The sequence below is a fragment of the Monomorium pharaonis genome, chromosome 10 (assembly GCF_013373865.1).
Source record: "Monomorium pharaonis isolate MP-MQ-018 chromosome 10, ASM1337386v2, whole genome shotgun sequence".
In the NCBI taxonomy this organism is placed as follows: Eukaryota; Metazoa; Arthropoda; class Insecta; order Hymenoptera; family Formicidae; genus Monomorium; species Monomorium pharaonis.
This window is the reverse complement of record NC_050476.1, coordinates 10,753,271-10,772,354: the sequence shown is the minus strand read 5'-3', so window position 1 is coordinate 10,772,354 and position 19,084 is coordinate 10,753,271. Positions and strand designations below refer to the sequence as shown.

Below are 19,084 nucleotides of genomic sequence, written 5' to 3'. Positions count from 1 at the left end.
GGGGGCCTTGGGCCCCCCTCCCGCACCTACCCCGTCCAAGTCGCTAACCTATGTGGACTTTACTCTGCTTGCAATGTACATGGATTGCATTTGGTCGTGCGCACGTGCAGTGTGCGCATGTGCAATGTGCGCATTTGGTCCGTGCGCATTTGGTCTGTGTCCGTTTCGCACTGTGTCCGTTTCGCTCAGCCTGCTGTGTCCGTTTATTACTGTGCGCATCTGGGACGCTCCCATAATATTTTGTATCGTATAGATAAAGTCGAGTCAACTGTTATCGTATTGTACGTTGTAACGATTGGAATTATATTGAGAACTTTGGTATTGTGTATCGTAAAGTACTCTCAAGTCGTATCGAATTATCGTATATTACGGTAAATTCCGACTAATTATCACGTCGCGTCTCGAAGATCTCTCGAGGAGACTTACATATCGGATTGTAGTGATGACTTAAGTCATCGGAAGTACGGAATAAAAACTGTTGTAATTGATTTGCTATACGAAACTCATCGCGTATCTAAATTTCTTTATACCGCGTACCACACTATTTCTAATCCTGTATATTACTATGAAAAATATATTTATATGTTTTCTATAATTTAATCTTGGTATATATTTTAAAAGCGAACCGCTTTTTCTCTCCCCAAACTCCGCATCATAAAAATAAAAACCTGCCCTTCTGCCGCGGACTAACCGAAGCATATCGTGCTATTGTGGATAGATAAAGACTAGTAATTTTTGTGTGGCGCAAATTATCGCGCCTGACGCGTGGCGCCCATTACCGAGAATTTTCCGAAATTATTGGAGATATTAAATTATTGCAGTGCTGATTAAAGCTTGAATCCATTTCCGACACACCTCTGCGAGGATCCTACAGCGGGATCGGAGGGTAACGTTGTCGTCAGAGATTAAATTAAGTAAATTTAATTAAAAGTTAATTTAAAAGCATTATATATATGTATAAATAAAGTAACATTGCATCATTCGTTCGTCAAACACGCACGCACGTACGCACGCACGTACGCACGCACGCGAACACACACAGAGTCAGTAAATAATTATTTAGTAATCTTATTTAGGAATATTATTAAAATATGACTTCATACAATAATAAATTGCAAATTAACATCTTTCAGATGTAATTTTCATATAGATTCAACTAAAATATTATTTCTACTTAAAAATAATATTAAGTAAAATAGGAAAACATGTATTTTAATGGTTATTAATTAATAAATAATTATTCATGTTCGAGAGTCGATGATTAGAGCTTGTATCTTGATATTCGCGTATATAGGTAAATATTATAATCTTTAAATTATAAATAAAATAGTCTTTAAAATTTGTTAATGTTTAAAAAATCATATATATATATATATATATATATATTGTTTAAAAAGTTAATTACTACCGACTTTTTATTATTATATTCTTTAACGTACGCCTTTCACGTGCGTTTCCCGAAACAGTATTGGGAAAAAATATCACCATATGTTTTAATGATCGTGATAACTAAGGCACCGCCATAGAAAGTAAAATCTCAAGTCGATTTCTGGCTGAAGTGTTATTTTCCCGCAACAAAATCATTTACACTAATTGAGAAAAAAGTACCAGATGTTTATAAGCATTATTATTATAATTATACAGGCATACAAAAAAATTACTTGTTCGTTAAAATACACCACCATATGTATATATATATATATATATATATATATATATATATGTGTGTGTTTTTAGATTTGCTAAATCCGAATTTGTTGTCTGCTAAACGCCATCAAGTCACCATTTGCCCCTAACCTCATAAAATAGCTCGAAGTCGCTAAAATAGCGTTTTTAAAGCTGAACAATGGACACTGGCGACTGAAATCTGTAGATAATAGACTACTTATGTTTATGGAAATATTGAATTTGAATTTATGAAATTGAATTAATCTTAACAGGTTAGAATTCCTTTTCAATCCTAAATACATCACAATTCTCTATTTATTTTTTTATATTGTATGTAACTCTTTTACTCTCAAAAGATCTGTGGAGTAGCTTTCTTTTACATTTGATTCCCTTTCGTAAATTTTCTTTTTTCGAAATCCAACAGGAGTCCATCATATTTATACCTTATCTCCCTTAATAGCGACGCTCCATTACTTCTATATCTTGATGAAATCGTTCTCCTTGTTCCTCACTATAATCTCCTAAATTCATTGGAAGACAATCGAGATCGATAAGAATTTAAAAAGTGCAGCTTCAGATTAATCAAATAATATCATAATTTTTCAAAGCTTTCTACCATATTTGCTACTATTTGTTCGTAGTCATCACTTTTATTATTCCCAAAGAAGTTCTCCACAACTTTCTTAAAACTAATCCACACAGCCTTTTTATTCATTGACTTGATGAAATTCTCATCCTTTAACATTTTTCAAATTTGTTCAAAATGACTATCAAAAATGGCTTCTTTCAGTTTTGCGTCAGATATTTCTGGAAATTGTTTTTCTAAGTACTTAAAGCATTTTCCTTCTCCTTTGAGAGCCTTTACGAAACTTACTGCTTCATTAGACCAAGTTTTATATGAGGAGATGGGAGCAATACTTTCTTCGGATCAACCAAAAGGTTAGCAATGATTTTCTTAAATCTGGTTCAAACAAAGTTCTCCTTGGCCATATTTTCTGTTTATAGTAATGCTCTGATTGTCACGCTCTCGATTATGCCATAAACATAAGAAGCAAGGGGAATTTGTAAAGCCTGATTGTTGAGCCTAATATCCCAATAAAACAGTTACGTGACATCCACGTGGACATAATATTCTTTTTTCATCACTTCATCAAATTCCTTTATATTCGAAATATCTATTAGATTTTCTGTGAATATATCTGTTAAGAAATATTTGTAGGGAACTTACATAGATATTTCGATAAAAAACTTCGATGTAGTGATGTAAAATGAATGTTGTGTCCACGAAAATAATTTGTGAATAAATCTGCATCCATGTCAAATTACCCCAATAAAACAGTACATGATATCCACGTTAATGCTACGTGGATTGGGATCGTAAAATCCATGTGAATATTCGAGTGGATATCCGCTCAAAAACGGTACTAGAATCTATGTGATTGCGATAGATTCGACGTAGAAACCACGTAAAAATTTTACGAACTTTAGAAACATCCTCGTAATATACACGTACTCTCTAAATTTCTTGGAATGAAACGTCACTCCAAAAGAATGGAATTTTACTCTAAGCGATAGTGAAATACGGCCACTCGAAATAGAGTCATCTCACTTATAAGAATGAATTTTTCGCTCGATAAGTGATCTCTTCATTTGACTAGAGTGAAGGTCACTTTTCTTGTAGCGAATCGTGTACTCGATTAAAATGAGTAAATCATGAAAGTATTATGTGGCGGTCCTCTTCCACATCGGGTAGGAAACTAATTATCGCTTGTCTTAATCGTGCTGCGGATGGTCTTTATGTAGCGCGTGGGGTGCACTTTACTCCCGAGAGTTACGCCGCCTGTCAACAGTGCCGTGCACTAATTGGCGGACGAGCGCACGGCGTTTCGTGAAATATCCATGTAAATTTGCTATAAATATTTCTTAACAAATATACCACAGAAAATCTAATAGATATTTCGAAGATAAAAGGATTCGATGCAGTGTTGAAAAAAGAACATTGCATCTACGTGGATAACTTGTGGAAAAACCTGCATCCACGTAATCCATGTAAATCACGCGGACTCCACGTGGATGTCACGTAACTATTTCATTGGGGCAGCTCACGATAAACGCTTCTAGCACTTTTTAAAAACTAGCTAACTCATGATTTACGCCTTTGACATTTTTTAAAAACTAGTTAGGCCACGACTTATACCTCTGGCATTTTTCTTGCAAACAGCTAGCTCACGATAAATGCCTCTAGCACTTTCTTACTATAGTAACCAGCTCATGAGGAACACCTCTGGCACTACTACTACTATTACCACTATTACATCAAAAAAGAAAGTAAAGAATAACAAATTTTACATGTAATCTCGTTACAGTAATCTTATATGCTTATCTTTTTTTACAAATACAGATTAGGAATATAACATGCAACTACAAAATTTACAATTAAAACAAAGTTACAGTTGTAAACTTGCAGGTCTGTCCCAACTCAATTCGCGAAAGTCGCGAGCCGAATGTACTTGGCTTTTACCTCTCCACCCGTCGCTGCTGTCTCGATAGAGTAAGACGGAAAATAAATAAAAAAAATAGTAATAAAAATAGGCATTTCGTCTATCTTTTTTTATTTATTCTCCGTCTATTGAAACGGCGCGCGACAGAAAGGTAAAAGTGCGTGGGTCGGCGTCGATCGCCTACACGCAATGTCAGGGTGTATTGCGATTCCAAGCCCGAGCGCACTTTTAAGTATATATACATGAAGGAGAAATGCCAGCACTGAAGGTATAGAGTAATATTCGTTCTCTCTGCGTATGTGTCAACATCGGTACCTGCACCACAGTTTTGACACTTTTGTATTTAATGTAATACATAATACAGTTGACGCATGCACAGAGAGAGCGAGTATTATTCTATATCTACAGTATAAAATCTATACCTTTCTCTCTCGCACAGACTTTGGACACACTTTCTACACGAAACAAAGCAATTCCTCTTCCATGTGCTATATATTCAAAGGCGCGCGCGCACACACACACCGTCGCGCGCTCAGCTATGTTTGGCATGCCAAATGACAAACTGTGTCATTCTAAGTTTTTTCTCCTCTCCTCTTCAGCTCCGACTTCGAGGCAATCGCGGCATCTAAATGTTTTTTGGCGTATGTTTATCGCGCGGACACCGCCGCGGCAACTCTTTTGCAGCACAATTATGATCGGTGCATGATTACAAAGATAATAATATACAATTTAATCTATTGTAATAACAATTGTATAATAGAAAAAATTAAAAAATGACTACAAGTTTAAATATTTTTTCACAAATTGAGAATTAAAATGTTAATTCTTAATTAAAAATAAAAGTACAATAAAAAGTTGTTGATGTTTAAGATTTTTTGTTAAAAAAATACAAATTTAATTATCAACTAAAGATATAAATTAAAGAATTAAAATTTTAAATTCCAATAAACCTTATCAAATAAAAATTAACATTTTAATTTTTAATTGGACATTTATGTTATATTTTATATTCGTGTTGTATATTGCGGAACAATTTCACCTTTTATTGCACTTAATAAAAAAAAATTACATTTTAGTAATAAAATAACGTATTTATTTTTTTATTTTTATATTAAATTCAGATATTTACCCCCTCTACATTTATGCTAAGTTTCATTAAAATCAGAATTTTCGCGAGATTCCCTTGTGAGTTAGAAGAACAAGTAACAAGCGCGTAGTCAAGTACACGCGACATCTCACGGATAAACGAACAGAGCGCGATGTGTGCGTGCATGTCCTTGGGCTCAAAAACACAGCACAAGAATTGCCATGTATGACACATATACAATTTATACCTTTCGTACAATTATCAGAAACATTTCTTTTACCAAATAATTGTTATGTTCATAATATATATTAATTTAACATTAGAAAATAAATTACTCAAGGTTATAAGTCGCCAATGAATAAATTAAAATTTTAGTGTTGGTTGATTCGACCTGACTGGCCAAGTTTATTGATTAACAATTAAACAATGACGTTTCGACTCTTATTTTGAATCCTTTTCAAATTGAAATTAAACAGGATCTCACAATATTATCAAGTGGTCAATCTAGAAAGTTATTTAAGGGGATCCGGGAGTGACAGAATTACCGACATTTTTTGGGGAACTTGGATTTTCGAATTGGAGTAACAGAATGCAAAATCCTTTTACAGAATTAAAGTACGCACAAAAATGAAGGGGGCGACGTACGATTTGTTCTGATAAATAAAAAAAAGTTGTTATTTATTAGTCACTTAACGACAATATTTGCTTCATATGAAAAATCTATAGTTTATATGTATAAAATAATCACGTCGTCTCCTAGAAAAAACTCTCAGAAATAATATCGTGCAATTAGAAATAAGATTTGAATCCTAGAAAAAAAGATTCGCATTCCGCAAATTGGAAAATGAAAAAAACGAAAATTTAGGTTATGTACACATAAAAAGTTGATAAGTAGAGCAATATGAGAAAAATTTATTTCGTTTTCAATATAAAATCCAATTCATAGATTGATATTTAATATGTGTACTTTAATTCTGGAAAAAGGTTTCTAAATCTATATAAGAAATACATATAAAATATCATTAATGATGTGCACAAATGACTCTACATTATCGACCTTGATCAAATTTCAAAGGCACTCCTGGATCCCCTTAAGTCAAAGGGTATTCAATACAGAACTAAATCGAGATAAAAGGATCAACGATGAAGCTGCTAAATTATAAAGCTTGTATAAAAAATATAAAATATATAAAAAACTCACATGAAATGTTGTGCGTCAATAGTATAATACATTAAAATTCGAACAGTGTAAATTCATTGCTGTATTATGTAGTGCAGAAATTCGTGCAACACTACCGAGCCACTCTGTGGCAAGCAAAACAGTGATAAGGAATCTGCTCTTTAGAGAAAATGTTAGTAACGAGAGGCTTCCATTTAAACACCGTTCATTTGAACACCGTTTATTCAATACCGTTTACTTGGACACCGTTCACTTCACAAGTAGCAAAGACAAGTCATTTTGACGTCAAATTTTGATCATATTGGTACGAATAACGTCCTATAACCACAGAACTTATACTAATGGAAGGGGGAAAAAACCCGTACAAATGTGTCCAAGAAGTGAGACAGAAAACTAGTTCTGTCTCATACCTACAAATACGGCCGCTCATGCGCATTATGAGAAAAAGTTATGAAATGAGACAGAAAACTAGTTGTCTCATTCCTACAAATACGGCCGCTCATGCGCATTATGAGGAAGAGTTATAAAATGAAACAGAAACTAGTTCTGTCTCATTTCTTGTCAAGTCATGTTCTACGTATCCTTGTCGCACAGATGTTGGACACAGTTTCGGCATACGAACGGTATACGCTATTCCCCTTCCATTAGTGTAAGTTCTATGCCTATGACCAAAATGCGACCATGACATTTAAATGACGTTATTTAATGACGTCTTTATGACGTAATATTTTGGTCCTATTTCTCGCCGTCATTCCGTGACGTTATTATAATGTATTAATTTGATCCTGCTTCTCGGTTAGCAAATATAATAATTCGAATTTTACGCGTTTATTTTTTATTAATTTGTATGAACATAATCCAACATATAAACATATAAACAAACATAAAAAACTATTGATTCCAAAGACTATATATATTAATCACCATCAATCTCTATATTTAGAATTATCCCAGACAGCACACAATATTTATAATAAATATTTTTTAATATTTATTTTTTAAGAATATTATATAAATATTTTATACATATTTTATATATAGTACATGAAAAAAAATTTTCATTCAACATATTATAATATCAACTAAATATTTTACACAATATTTATGGTAAATAAAAAATAAAGATTTGTACAAGTAATATTTTGTAAATATTTATAAATATTTTATAAATATTTTTATAATATTTATGATAAATCTTTATGATCTGTCGAATCTAACAAGGAAATCTCGCCAACCCGTAAATTCTGATTTTAATGAAACTTGGCATAAATGTAGAGGGGGTGAATACATGAATTAAAAAATTTTTAGTTGGTGCCCAAAAACGGTTTGAAGGGGTAAAATCACCCTTGAAAGTTGAGACATTTTTGTGGTTTTTTGATATATCTCGTAAACTAAGCAAAATATTAAAAAATATTTCATACAAAAGTTTTACAGCATAAATACCCCCATTTAACTACGCTATTCATTTTTCAGAAAAAAAAAATTTTTTTTCTAATAAAAATTTTTTTTTTAATAAATAGCATAGTTAAATAAAGGTATTTATACTGTAAAACTTTCTATAAAATATTTTTTTATATTTTGTTTAATTTACGAGATATATCAAAAAACCACAAAAATCATCTCAACTTTGAAGGGTGGTTTCACCCCTTCAGACCGTTTTTGGGGACCAACTAGAAATTTCTAAATTCATGTACTCACTCCTTCTACATTTATGCCAAGTTTCATTAAAATCTGAATTTTCGAGTTCGCGAGGTTCCCTTATTAGTATCCTATTTTATAAATCTGTCTTATCATTAAGAAAAAAGTAATGAAAAGTAACGATTTTTCGTTATTTTTAAAGTAACAGTAACGCGTTACTTTTTACGACCGGTAATAAGTAACGGTAATGGTAACGAGTTACTTTTAAAAAGTAACTTTCCCAACCCTGACTGTGGCTGAAACATGTATAGTAGTCTCTCCCTTACAGGATTATCGTAGATATAAGTATAAAAAATATTATAAATATAAAAGTAAACATCTCACAAAATATTGTTTCTTTAACACAAATCTTGCAATAGTTTTAACAATGAAAATATAGTTTTAAAAAATAATTTTTTTTTGTTCGTATTACCGTAAAATTTTATTTCTATACTATTATCTATCTATACTATCTATATTATCTATACTATCTATACTATCTATACTATCTATACTATATATATTATCTATGTCTATATTTATATTATTATAATAAAGAGATTGAATTATCATATTATTTTAATACCCAGTCAAAGATACAAGTCATCGCGCGTAAGGTGGCCTGCGTTAGTATAATACAGTCCATGTTTTAGTACAATAAAATCTTAGTTTAACAATAAGAAGTATCCGTGAAACTCGAATTCTATATACAAATACCGTGGGCAAAGGTACGACGCTAACATTTCTATATTTCAATTCATTATAGTTGTTTTAGCTTCTATAACCCATAAAAAATAGTTAAGGTGCTATTTGTTTACATTTTTATAGTCGCTGTGGCTGTATTTTCCTCTCAGTATAGAATGATATACCTATTTTTTTCCACATCATATTTACTGGATTAAAAATGTATTCTACTTTTTCCCAAGCTTTATTCATTTTGCATTGAATAGATAGACTGAAATCAATATTGTACTATATAAATCTTTTCGTTTTTTCATGACGAATACGCTAGTGTAATCCACAATAATATTAACATTAAACACGTTAAAAATTAATTTAAACAAAATAAAGTTTAAAATAATCGCAAAAATGAGTTCTTTTTACAAATTTATCGTATTTTCGTTGATTTTTAACAAATTTAAAAAACTGAACATATAAAAGATAAATCTCAAACCGAGATAAAATTTTAGATACTGTTTAAAAAGAATAATTATTTTAACAAATAAAAGTTGAAAACAACAATAGCTTGAAGAAGGAAAAAATGAATAAAGACAGTCAATCTTTTTTAAATTTGCTATAAAATTATAAAAAATGTTTATTTTTTAAAGATTTTTTATATAGAGTGCATTATTAAAATAAAAAGAATTATCAAAATATTTTCATAACTCCAAGCGACACTCGTCTCACTGTATTTCATTTAACAATTTATTTTGTGTAATTTTCTAACAAAATACTGTGATTTTTTTAAGTAAAACCATTTTTTTACATTTATTTTTGTAGTGGCCACATTACCACCTCTGTTTCTCTTCAGCCCATTACGCAATGTCGCTACATTTTTATAAATAATATATAATATATCCCTCTACGTCGTCAATTGTGCACGGACAGTTTTCTTGCAAAAATAACCAATTCCCCCACTAATCAAGCGGAAAAATCGTGCAGAAATTATTTGCGTAAAACTATTCCCCCACGTTTAATCACATCTTTCTCAACCTTTGCCTTCATTCTTACACTCGCGTCATACCACAGGCACGTCATCCTGCGATAATGTATTCCATTCCAAGCGTTCCGCATTAAACAGATGGATTTAAATTAATACTATTGTACTATATAAATCTCTTTGTTTTCTTCATAACAAAGTCGATGGCATAATTGACAATAATATTAATCTATATTAAATACGTTATAAAAATTAATTTAAACAAAATACAATTTAAAAAATTGCAAAAATAAGTTGTTTTTAAAGTTTTTCATATATTTGTCAATTTTTAACAAATTAAAAAAATTTTTAGCAAGATAAAAGTTAGATCTAAAACTGGAATAAAATGGATTTTCGGTATTATTTCAAAAGTATAATTATTTTGATAAATAAAAAATAATAAAAAAGAAAAAATGAACAAAAATACTATAAATCTTTTTTATTTTGCTTCAAAATAGTAAAAAATGTTAATTTTTTAATTGAGAAAATACATTATTAAAATAAAAATTTATTAAAATGTCTTCCAGTTAAGTATATATATATACAACTTTTAATACAAAAAAATGCTACTAATCAAATATACACGGAGAAAATTTCCTCTTAAAATTTACTCTCAAAATTTGGTAATTGTGGGATAATGCGTGAATTTTACTATACTTTTTAGTAAAATGTATTAAAAGTATAGTAAAATTCCTCGAGGTCACACATTATACCACAATTATTAGATTTTGAGGGTAAATTTTAAGAGAAAATTCTCTCCGTGTATGTAAACACATTTACTACTTCAAGATATAGATTATTGTGAGTGAGAACTCACACCCAAAAGATAAAAAGGTGTCAGTAACACACTTCGCGATGACGTAAGTCGCTGCATCGGTCAGCATCAAGCGCATTGCGCGAGGTACCGCGCAATCCGTCCGAAATTAACATAATGCTCTTTAGATAGCACTTGCTGACTAAACAGGATTTCAAGACAACTGACTTAATTACGCATTAGCGTAATCCTCTTCTTCCACGACTAAATAATCAAAATTAACAAATATTTAAACCGCTGTAAGAAAGCGAGCAACGGGTCAGTCTGAATCCGAAACACGACACTCTGCTTGCGGGGTCGTGTATCTTCGACACAAAACACTACTCCGAATGGACGTACCGATCCACCGTCTGTACCAGATTGCGACACTCTGCTCCAACAATCTGCAATCCGACGTTATAGAATCCGAAGCTACGGTGCGCTATCAAAATCTTGTAAACAAGGAACAATAAATGTTAATTTGTAACAACTGTTAATTTGAGTAAACGTGGTGTGAATGACTTCGACCCGAATCTGGCAACGATCCCTTCTGTACCTCAAACCTGCGGGGTACAACAAGATAAACACCACAAAAAAGTCGCTTCAGCGTGGAAAGTCGCAATGTGGTACCATGTGGTATAGTATGGCGGTCGTTTACTTTACGTTCAAGTTTATTAATATTACAGTAAATGTATCGAATGAGTTTGCTGCGTGTAGTAAGTCAATGAAAAAGCAAAAACCAAGAAAAATGCTAAGCTCAAATGTTCAATTTTTCAATTATACACTGGTGCAAAAAAAAACGAAACAAAATTTTTGACCGATTTTTAGGCAATCTTCAAAGTGATGCAACTTTGCAAAAAATCATCCAAATTACATGTATTTTTTTTTTAATTAAAGGGCAAAAACTCTACTTTGAGAATCCCTACGAAAATTTGATTTGTTAAGTGCGAACCTTTTGTATCGCATAAAAACCGAACGTGTTTTTTAATTAAAAAAAGTAAAAGTTTATTATCATTTTGCACAAGTTTCTTGTTAAAATCTTGCTAATATTAATTCAGATTCTTAAAGTTCATTCTTTTCTAAGCAATTAAAAAAAACATGTCGATACGATGTTTTTTGTTGATTGCACGCGAGTTTGAAATTTGCACTGCATTTTAAGATATTTTAGCGAATAAATACGGTATTTATTGAATATCATGAATTTTGAGTATCAGTATGATATTGCACATTGATTTTATTCGTGTTGAACTCAATCATACCGCTGTCATCAAAGTGACCCGATCTGCACCACGTGGAGAATGACGATCGGATTTTGTACATCGCGCGCGCGCGCGTGTGTACGTATGTATGTGTTTTACAGCAAAGGTAAGGACCCCGCGGTTCGTCACGCGCGCGCTCACGGTTGTTCCTTGCGACTTCTTAAAACGCTTTTTGGATTTTGTTTCTACGATGATTTTTCGCTGAGTTGCAGCAGTTTGAAAATAGCCTAAATTTTCGGTATACAAAAAGTGTTCCCTATTTTTTTTGAGTAGTGTATTTCTTTTTCTTTCTCTCTCTGTATTAACTTGTGATTTAATTTATATTTATAAAATAAAAATAAAAAAGTAAAATGCCCCAATCAGCAAGCAATATTTTATAAATGTTTTTTAAAGATTTATTTTTTATTATTTTTACATTATTAGCGTTTATTGTACAAATAATATTTATTTAATATTTATTAAACGTTAATTTTATATTAATTATTTATTTTAAAATGATTTAAAAAAATATTTATAAACGTTTATTTAACGTTTATTTAATATTTAAAAATTATTAATTTATTATTAAAAATAATAATTTAAGAAAATTATTTATGTAACCTTTATTTAGTGTTTATTCAAAATTTATTTTAAATTTAAAAAAGTATTTAAAATAATATTTAAAAAATATTAATTTAACATTAATTTAATATTTATATTTTAATAATTATTTAAAATAATAAATTAGGGCAAATATTTATATAATATTTAATTAATATTTATTTAATATTAATTTAACATTTTAATGAAACTATTTAAAATAATATTTACATAACATTTATTTAATATTTATGTAATATTTATTTAAACTTTAAAAAAAAATAAATATTAAAAAAAATATTTAAAAAATATTTATTTAATATTGATTTAATATTTATGTTACAATAATTATTTGAAATAATAATCTAGGACATATTTTATACAATATTTAATTAATATTTTTTAATATTAATTTAAGATTTTAATAAATTGTTTAAAATAATATTTACGTAACACTTATTTTATGTTTCTGTAATAATTATTTCACATTTAAAAAGTTGTTTAGAATAATATTTAAAAAAATATTTAAATTATGATTGGGAAGCTTCACTAATTATGTAGCGTAAATCAAGTGTAAAAAGGAAGTGAATCTATATAATGAAAGAGTCACAAAAGCGTATAGATTGCCTCTGAGGCATAGATTGAAACATCGGAACATAAAGAAAGTGGAGATTAAGACAACGTTGCACTTATTAAAACAATTTGGCGTATTAACAATACTCAAAAATTATAAGAAATGACATCTATTTTTTATTTTTTTAAGAACAGAGCAAAAATAGATTTTTTCATATTTCACATACCATTTCGCATATGTGAAAATTAGTAAAAAATTGTAATAATTTATATTTATTCATAAAAATATAAGTTAACTATACATGTTTCATCCTTATAACAGCATCTGTTGAAATAATCTATAACAAATATGGATGCATTAACATAAAGTATTCATGGATCATCACGAAGTATTAGGATGTGTACGATCTTCGAAGTCAAGCAACGTCGGGAGTGGTTGACACTTGGATGGGTGACCGTTTTTTCAGGCGCAGAAATTAAACATGTTCTAACAGGTATTGTGGCTTGGCTGAAACGTGTATAGTCTTCTTTCCTTTACAAAATTATCGTAGAAATTTATTAGATTGGTGAGGTTACATTGAATTTATCAAAATTATTTAATAATGCAATCAATTTTTTGCTTTTGTTGTAAATATGTTTAGTAAATATTTAAAAAATCATTTACCAAATGTTAAAAAAACATTTTCTTAAATTTTAAAACAAATATTTATTAAATGTTAAAAAAATATTTGTCCAAACATTTAAAAAAACGTTTTTTTAATTAAAAAAAAAAGAACTTATCTTATTATTTTTAACGTTTTTAGAAATGTTTTTTAAAATGTTTTTTAAATATTATTAAAAACATTTTTTTAATATTGTTTTGCTGATTAGGGCTAAATGGCGCGCGTGAAGCATGCGCAATGTTGTGTTCTAATGTATTAAAATATTTATTTATAATATTTGCAATTTATTTGTATTAAAATATCTATTTGTCAGCTCAATATTATGTCTTTTATTTCTTGCTAATATGTATCCTGACAATTGTTTTTTACAGGCGCGCAACGTCCTCACATCGGCGCACAGCAGCCAATAATTTTATATGAAAGGCTGATATTTATAGTTTAATCTTGTATTTAAGATTTTTTTAAATTTATAATTAAATAACCTTTATAATTGAAAAAATTGTATCTAAAGACAAACTTAAGACAATCAAAACCATATCATACTAGAGATTGACATTGAATTAGAATTTGACCAATTAAAGCAAAGTTAAAGAACATTGGTTTTGTTCCTAATCAATCCCAATATCAGCTCTAGTCTGATATGGGCTTAATAAAATATCAAACTATAAATGCCAGCCAAAGAATAATAATAAAAAAATAGATTTCTAGTAAACATCTAATTTATAGTTGGCGCGTTTTCTGTATATATCATTACTTTTAGAGAAAAGTAGAGAAATAGAGAAAAAATGTAATACTCTTATTTTATAGAGTCAAATTTGAAATTGTTTTGTATTATAACAACTGGCTAAAGAATAGTAATAATGTTTTAGTTTTTATAAAAATATTTATTCTCATAATGGACGCAAAATATTTATATATTATTATTTTTGTAGAGAAGTTAACTTTTATGTGTGTGGGTATAATTATTATATATCACATAGGTTTCCAAAGGTATATATCACTTAGGTTCAATTTGATCAAGAGTTTTATTTTGGATTTGTGATTTTTTTAAAAAGGAGATCACTTAGGTTGAATTTAAATCAAAAGTATTATCTTATATTTTGTAATTTTTATATATTACTGAGGTTTACAAAGGTATACATCACTTAGGTTGAATTTGATCAAAAATTTTATCTTGGATTTGTGATAACTTAAAAGTATTATCTTGAATTTTGTAATGTTTTTCTTTAAAGGAAAATCACACACTTGGCGCCTTTTTTTACCTTTTTAAAAAAGATAATTCATATAACTTCATATTACTTTTTAATATAAAACCACGTCAAAGTATGTAATTCGTTATATAGAACAACATTAACAGTTCAATGAACAATGAAGCGCGAATAATAACTAAAATAACTATAAACACAAAACAGACTTTGATTAAAGCAGAGAGTTCTCCGTGGCGCAGAACAATGTGAAAATAAACAGCGTGGATCTTGTTTGGCGTGGAAAGCGTGGAGACCCTTCCCCCTGCACCCTTTCCTCCACGCGTTTTTTGTACCACATGGAGCAAAACAAACGTTTGTGACTTTCCACGCAAAGCAAGGTCTACCCACACCTCTTCCCTGCAGACAGAGCAGGGCAGAAGGACGAAGTCTCTCTCCCTGCACCCCGCCCACATGTTTATTGCATCCTCCTCATCCTCCCGCCTGCTTCAAAACTAATGAAATCAAAGCAAGAAATTAAAAAAAAAACTTTAGTGTATAACTCAGAAACTAAGGCCGAGCAGCGAAAATATATATAGAAAAAAATTGTTTAAAATAATGATCCTCACAACATATTTAAAGATCACCAAAATCGGTGAGGAATCGCTAATATAAATAATTATCAAAAATATATATATTTATGATAATACAGTACCAATAAATACCAGATTCGAATAATTTGTGCTTCAATTTAGTACCATTCATAAATCAGTCCTGTGACCCTATTGATAACATCTGTATTTTTTAAATTATTTTTTAAATATTTATTAACACATTACACACAAACACACATATCCACACACACACACACATATCCACACACACACACACACACACACACACACACATATATCCACACACATACATATCCACACACACACACACACACACACACACACACACACACACACACAGAGTGAAAAAAATTCTCACGCTTATGTATTTTTAAAAATTTAAGACAAATATTTCAAATAATATAATGGCAACGAAGATACGAGAAATAAAATATGTAACGCATTCTCAACGTGGTCCTTTTAGGACATCCTGTTTTGTGCGTATGCAAGTCCGCTTCTTCCTCTCGTGGCGGAGTATTCATGATCGGGAGACGAAGGAATGTAGATTTTCTTGTTGCCAACTTGATGCTACAGTGCATTTCAAGTCTTCTTCTTAACAAGGAAAGGTGTAATCTACGAACGCAGCCTTTTCAAACAAGAATTATGTTATACATCGACCAGTATGAAGATGCTCAACAAACTATTCATAAGACGTAATACAAATAAAAGAATGTAATCTTTACTATACATTATAATGTATAGTATAAAATTTGTAGTATAAAATAATCGATAATGACAAAATAAAGTTTGAGTAGTTAAATAATTTAAAAATTAAAAGTTAAATAATAAAGTTAAAAAGTTAATAACTTTTAACTTAACTTCAAATAAGTTAATTTTTAACTTTAAACTTATTTTTAAAACAGGTGAATTTTAACTTATTAATTTTTGATAAAAAATTAAAAATTTATCTGTTTAAAAAATTACATTACCATAAAAGAAAAATACGCAATCTTATATAAAAAAAAAGTTTATTTCCTTTCTCTTTCTTTATTACTATTAATAAATTTAATTTACTAATAAAATATTAAATATATTTGATCCATATCATAATTATTTTGTTAATTAGAATAATTTAATTTCTAAAAAATTACAAATTTAATAAAAATCGAGACAAAGCGAAAGTTAATCTAATCTTAATACAATTTTTTACGTTTTTTATTAAATTAATATTATAAGCCACTAACTTTATCTTAATTTAATTTTCAAAATATAATATTAAGTTTTTCATCCATAAAAATAATTAAATAAATAACTAAATAATAGGTAATAACATAGCCTATTTAAATTTTAAATAAAAATTTTTTTTTAATTTAAAAATTGCAATAAAAAAATATTGAGTTAAAACCAAGATAAAAGAGGGATAAAGTTCCGAAAACGACTTACCTCCGATTTTTTTGAAACTACGTATTCTTACGTATTTTGGGGCGCTGATTACGAATATGATAGTGAATATTGGCGCAAATATGATTTTCATGGCGAAAACCATGAAAAAAACCATAAAAATGGTTTTTTCCATTTATTTCTGTAAATAATGGGTATTTCTAAAAATACTTCAAACAAAAGTTGTAGATCTCATCAAAATACATATTTTATCTCGTGTTTATTTTTGCTATAAAAACAGTAGTTTATGAGAAAAATGACGTTAAATGTTTAAAACTTTATACAACTCATCTAACACACGCGTCGAGTTTTATTAGTTAATTTTAATGCTTTTAACTATATTTAAGTACATTATCTATATGTGTGTGTGTGTGTGTGTGTGTGTGTGTGTGTGTGTGTGTGTATGTGTGTGTGTGTGTATGTGTGTGTTTGAACATATATATATATATACCCAGCAAACACAAAGTTACATGTAACGTGCCTGTTAGTTATAATTTCCCACTCAACAATGTAATTGTAATATAACACGTGTGTTATATTACAATTACATTGTTGAGTGGGAAATTATAACTAACAGGCACGTTACATGTAACTTTGTGTTTGCTGGGTATATATATATATATATATATATATATATATATATATGTTCTATGCACAAAAACACATTATATATTATATATATATATAAAATATATAATGTGTTTTTGTGCATAGAACACGAATCTGACAGAAAAAAGTGTCGCTCTGCCCCGCGAGACGAGATGTTAATCATTAAAGTTCACTATTTGACAGGTTATGGAACCTGTCATACCAACGAAATGTTGCGACTGAACATGGTCCCGTGGTCCCGTGGCCATATATTTTGACATATTTTGACTGAGAGAGAATCAATATATGTATTTTCAGAAAACGTGTGGGGGAGAGGCTCCGCCTCTCCTCCTACACCCCCTTCCCGTAATTTTTTCTAACTTAACTAACATATTTTAAAGTCGATATTTGGTTAATGTGAAAACATTGGAAACGAACAGCGTGGAAAGTCGCAAACCTATGTGATACTGTACAAGCGTGGACATCGTTTACTTTACGTAAAGCACTGATATCATCCCAGTTGATATAATAAAGGTATTAGCATCTTGCTACGCATTTATGTCGTCCCTTGTGCTGTTGTTTGCTAGCATTCGATGTCGGAAATAAAATTCTTTGCACGTTTCAAACATTACGCTAGTATTACTTAAGATCAATGTCGAATGCTAGCAAATAACAGCACAAGGGACGACGTAAATGCGTAGCAAGATGCTAACATCTTTATTAGCAACATGAGAACAATTTGTGCTTATGCATACATTTGTGGCTATCTGAGATGTATCGTATTTGTAAAATGTAAAATAAACGACATCCACGCTTGTACAGTACCACTATTTGCGACTTTCCACGCTGTTCATTTCCAATATTTTCGCATTAACCAAATATTGACTATAAAATGTGTGAGTTAGGTTAGAAAAAATTACAGTGAGGAGGTGCAGAGAGAGGGGCGAAGCCCCTCCCCCGCCCATTCGTTTTCTAAGAATATATTAATTCTCTCTCAGTCAAAACATGTCAAAATATATGGCCACGGGAACACGGGACCATGTTCAGTCGCAACATTCCGTTGGTATGACAGGTTTCATAACCTATCAAATAGTGAACTTTAACGATTAATATCTCGTCTCGCGGGGCAGAGCGACACTTTTTTCTGTCAGATTCGTGTTCTACGCACAAAAACACATTATATATATATATATATATAATGTACTTAAATATAGTTAAAAGCATTAAAATTAACTAATAAAACTCGACGCGCGTGTTAGATGAGTTGTATGAATTTTTAAACATTTAACGTCGTTTTTCTCAAAAACTACTGTTTTTGTGACAAAAATAAACAGGACATAAAATATGTATTTCGATGAGATCTACAACTTTTGTTTGAAGTATTTTTAGAAATTCCCATTATTTACGAAAATAAATGGAAAAAACCATTTTTATGGTTTTTTTCATGGTGTTACGTCCAGCCTTATGGGATTTTACTCTTTATTCGGTAGGAAGGATATCTCAGGGAGAACAGGTAAGGCAGGGAAGAACGTAACAAAACGTGTAGAATTCCCGTAGGCACACAGTTTAAGGAGGGTATG

At 30.0% G+C, this 19,084-nt stretch overlaps 3 protein-coding genes across 5 annotated transcripts in view; 2 read left to right on the top strand and 1 right to left on the bottom strand.

The window, feature by feature from the left end:
- The window catches only part of LOC105831067 (GPI transamidase component PIG-S), a 293,030-nt gene that overhangs the window by 183,471 nt on the left and 90,475 nt on the right, over positions 1-19,084 (bottom strand). The window lies entirely within an intron of this gene.
- LOC105835494 (protein I'm not dead yet) overlaps positions 1-19,084 on the top strand; it is a 104,511-nt gene that overhangs the window by 3,604 nt on the left and 81,823 nt on the right. The gene's annotated exons all lie outside the window — the stretch shown is intronic.
- LOC118647695 lies at positions 2,000-16,302 on the top strand. Its single transcript, XM_036293078.1, has 2 exons — positions 2,000-2,607; positions 15,961-16,302. The coding sequence occupies exons 1-2, from the start codon at positions 2,445-2,447 to the stop codon at positions 16,191-16,193; spliced, it is 396 nt and encodes a 131-aa protein (XP_036148971.1). The 5' UTR covers positions 2,000-2,444; the 3' UTR covers positions 16,194-16,302.

Bases quoted from the DNA above. Each gene is read 5' to 3' on its own strand.
- LOC118647695 (XM_036293078.1), top strand. From the start codon at position 2,445: ATGGCTTCTTTCAGTTTTGCGTCAGATATTTCTGGAAATTGTTTTTCT. The intron at 2,608-15,960 runs GTTAGCAATGAT...TGGTCCTTTTAG, and splicing joins TTCTTCGGATCAACCAAAAG to GACATCCTGTTTTGTGCGTA.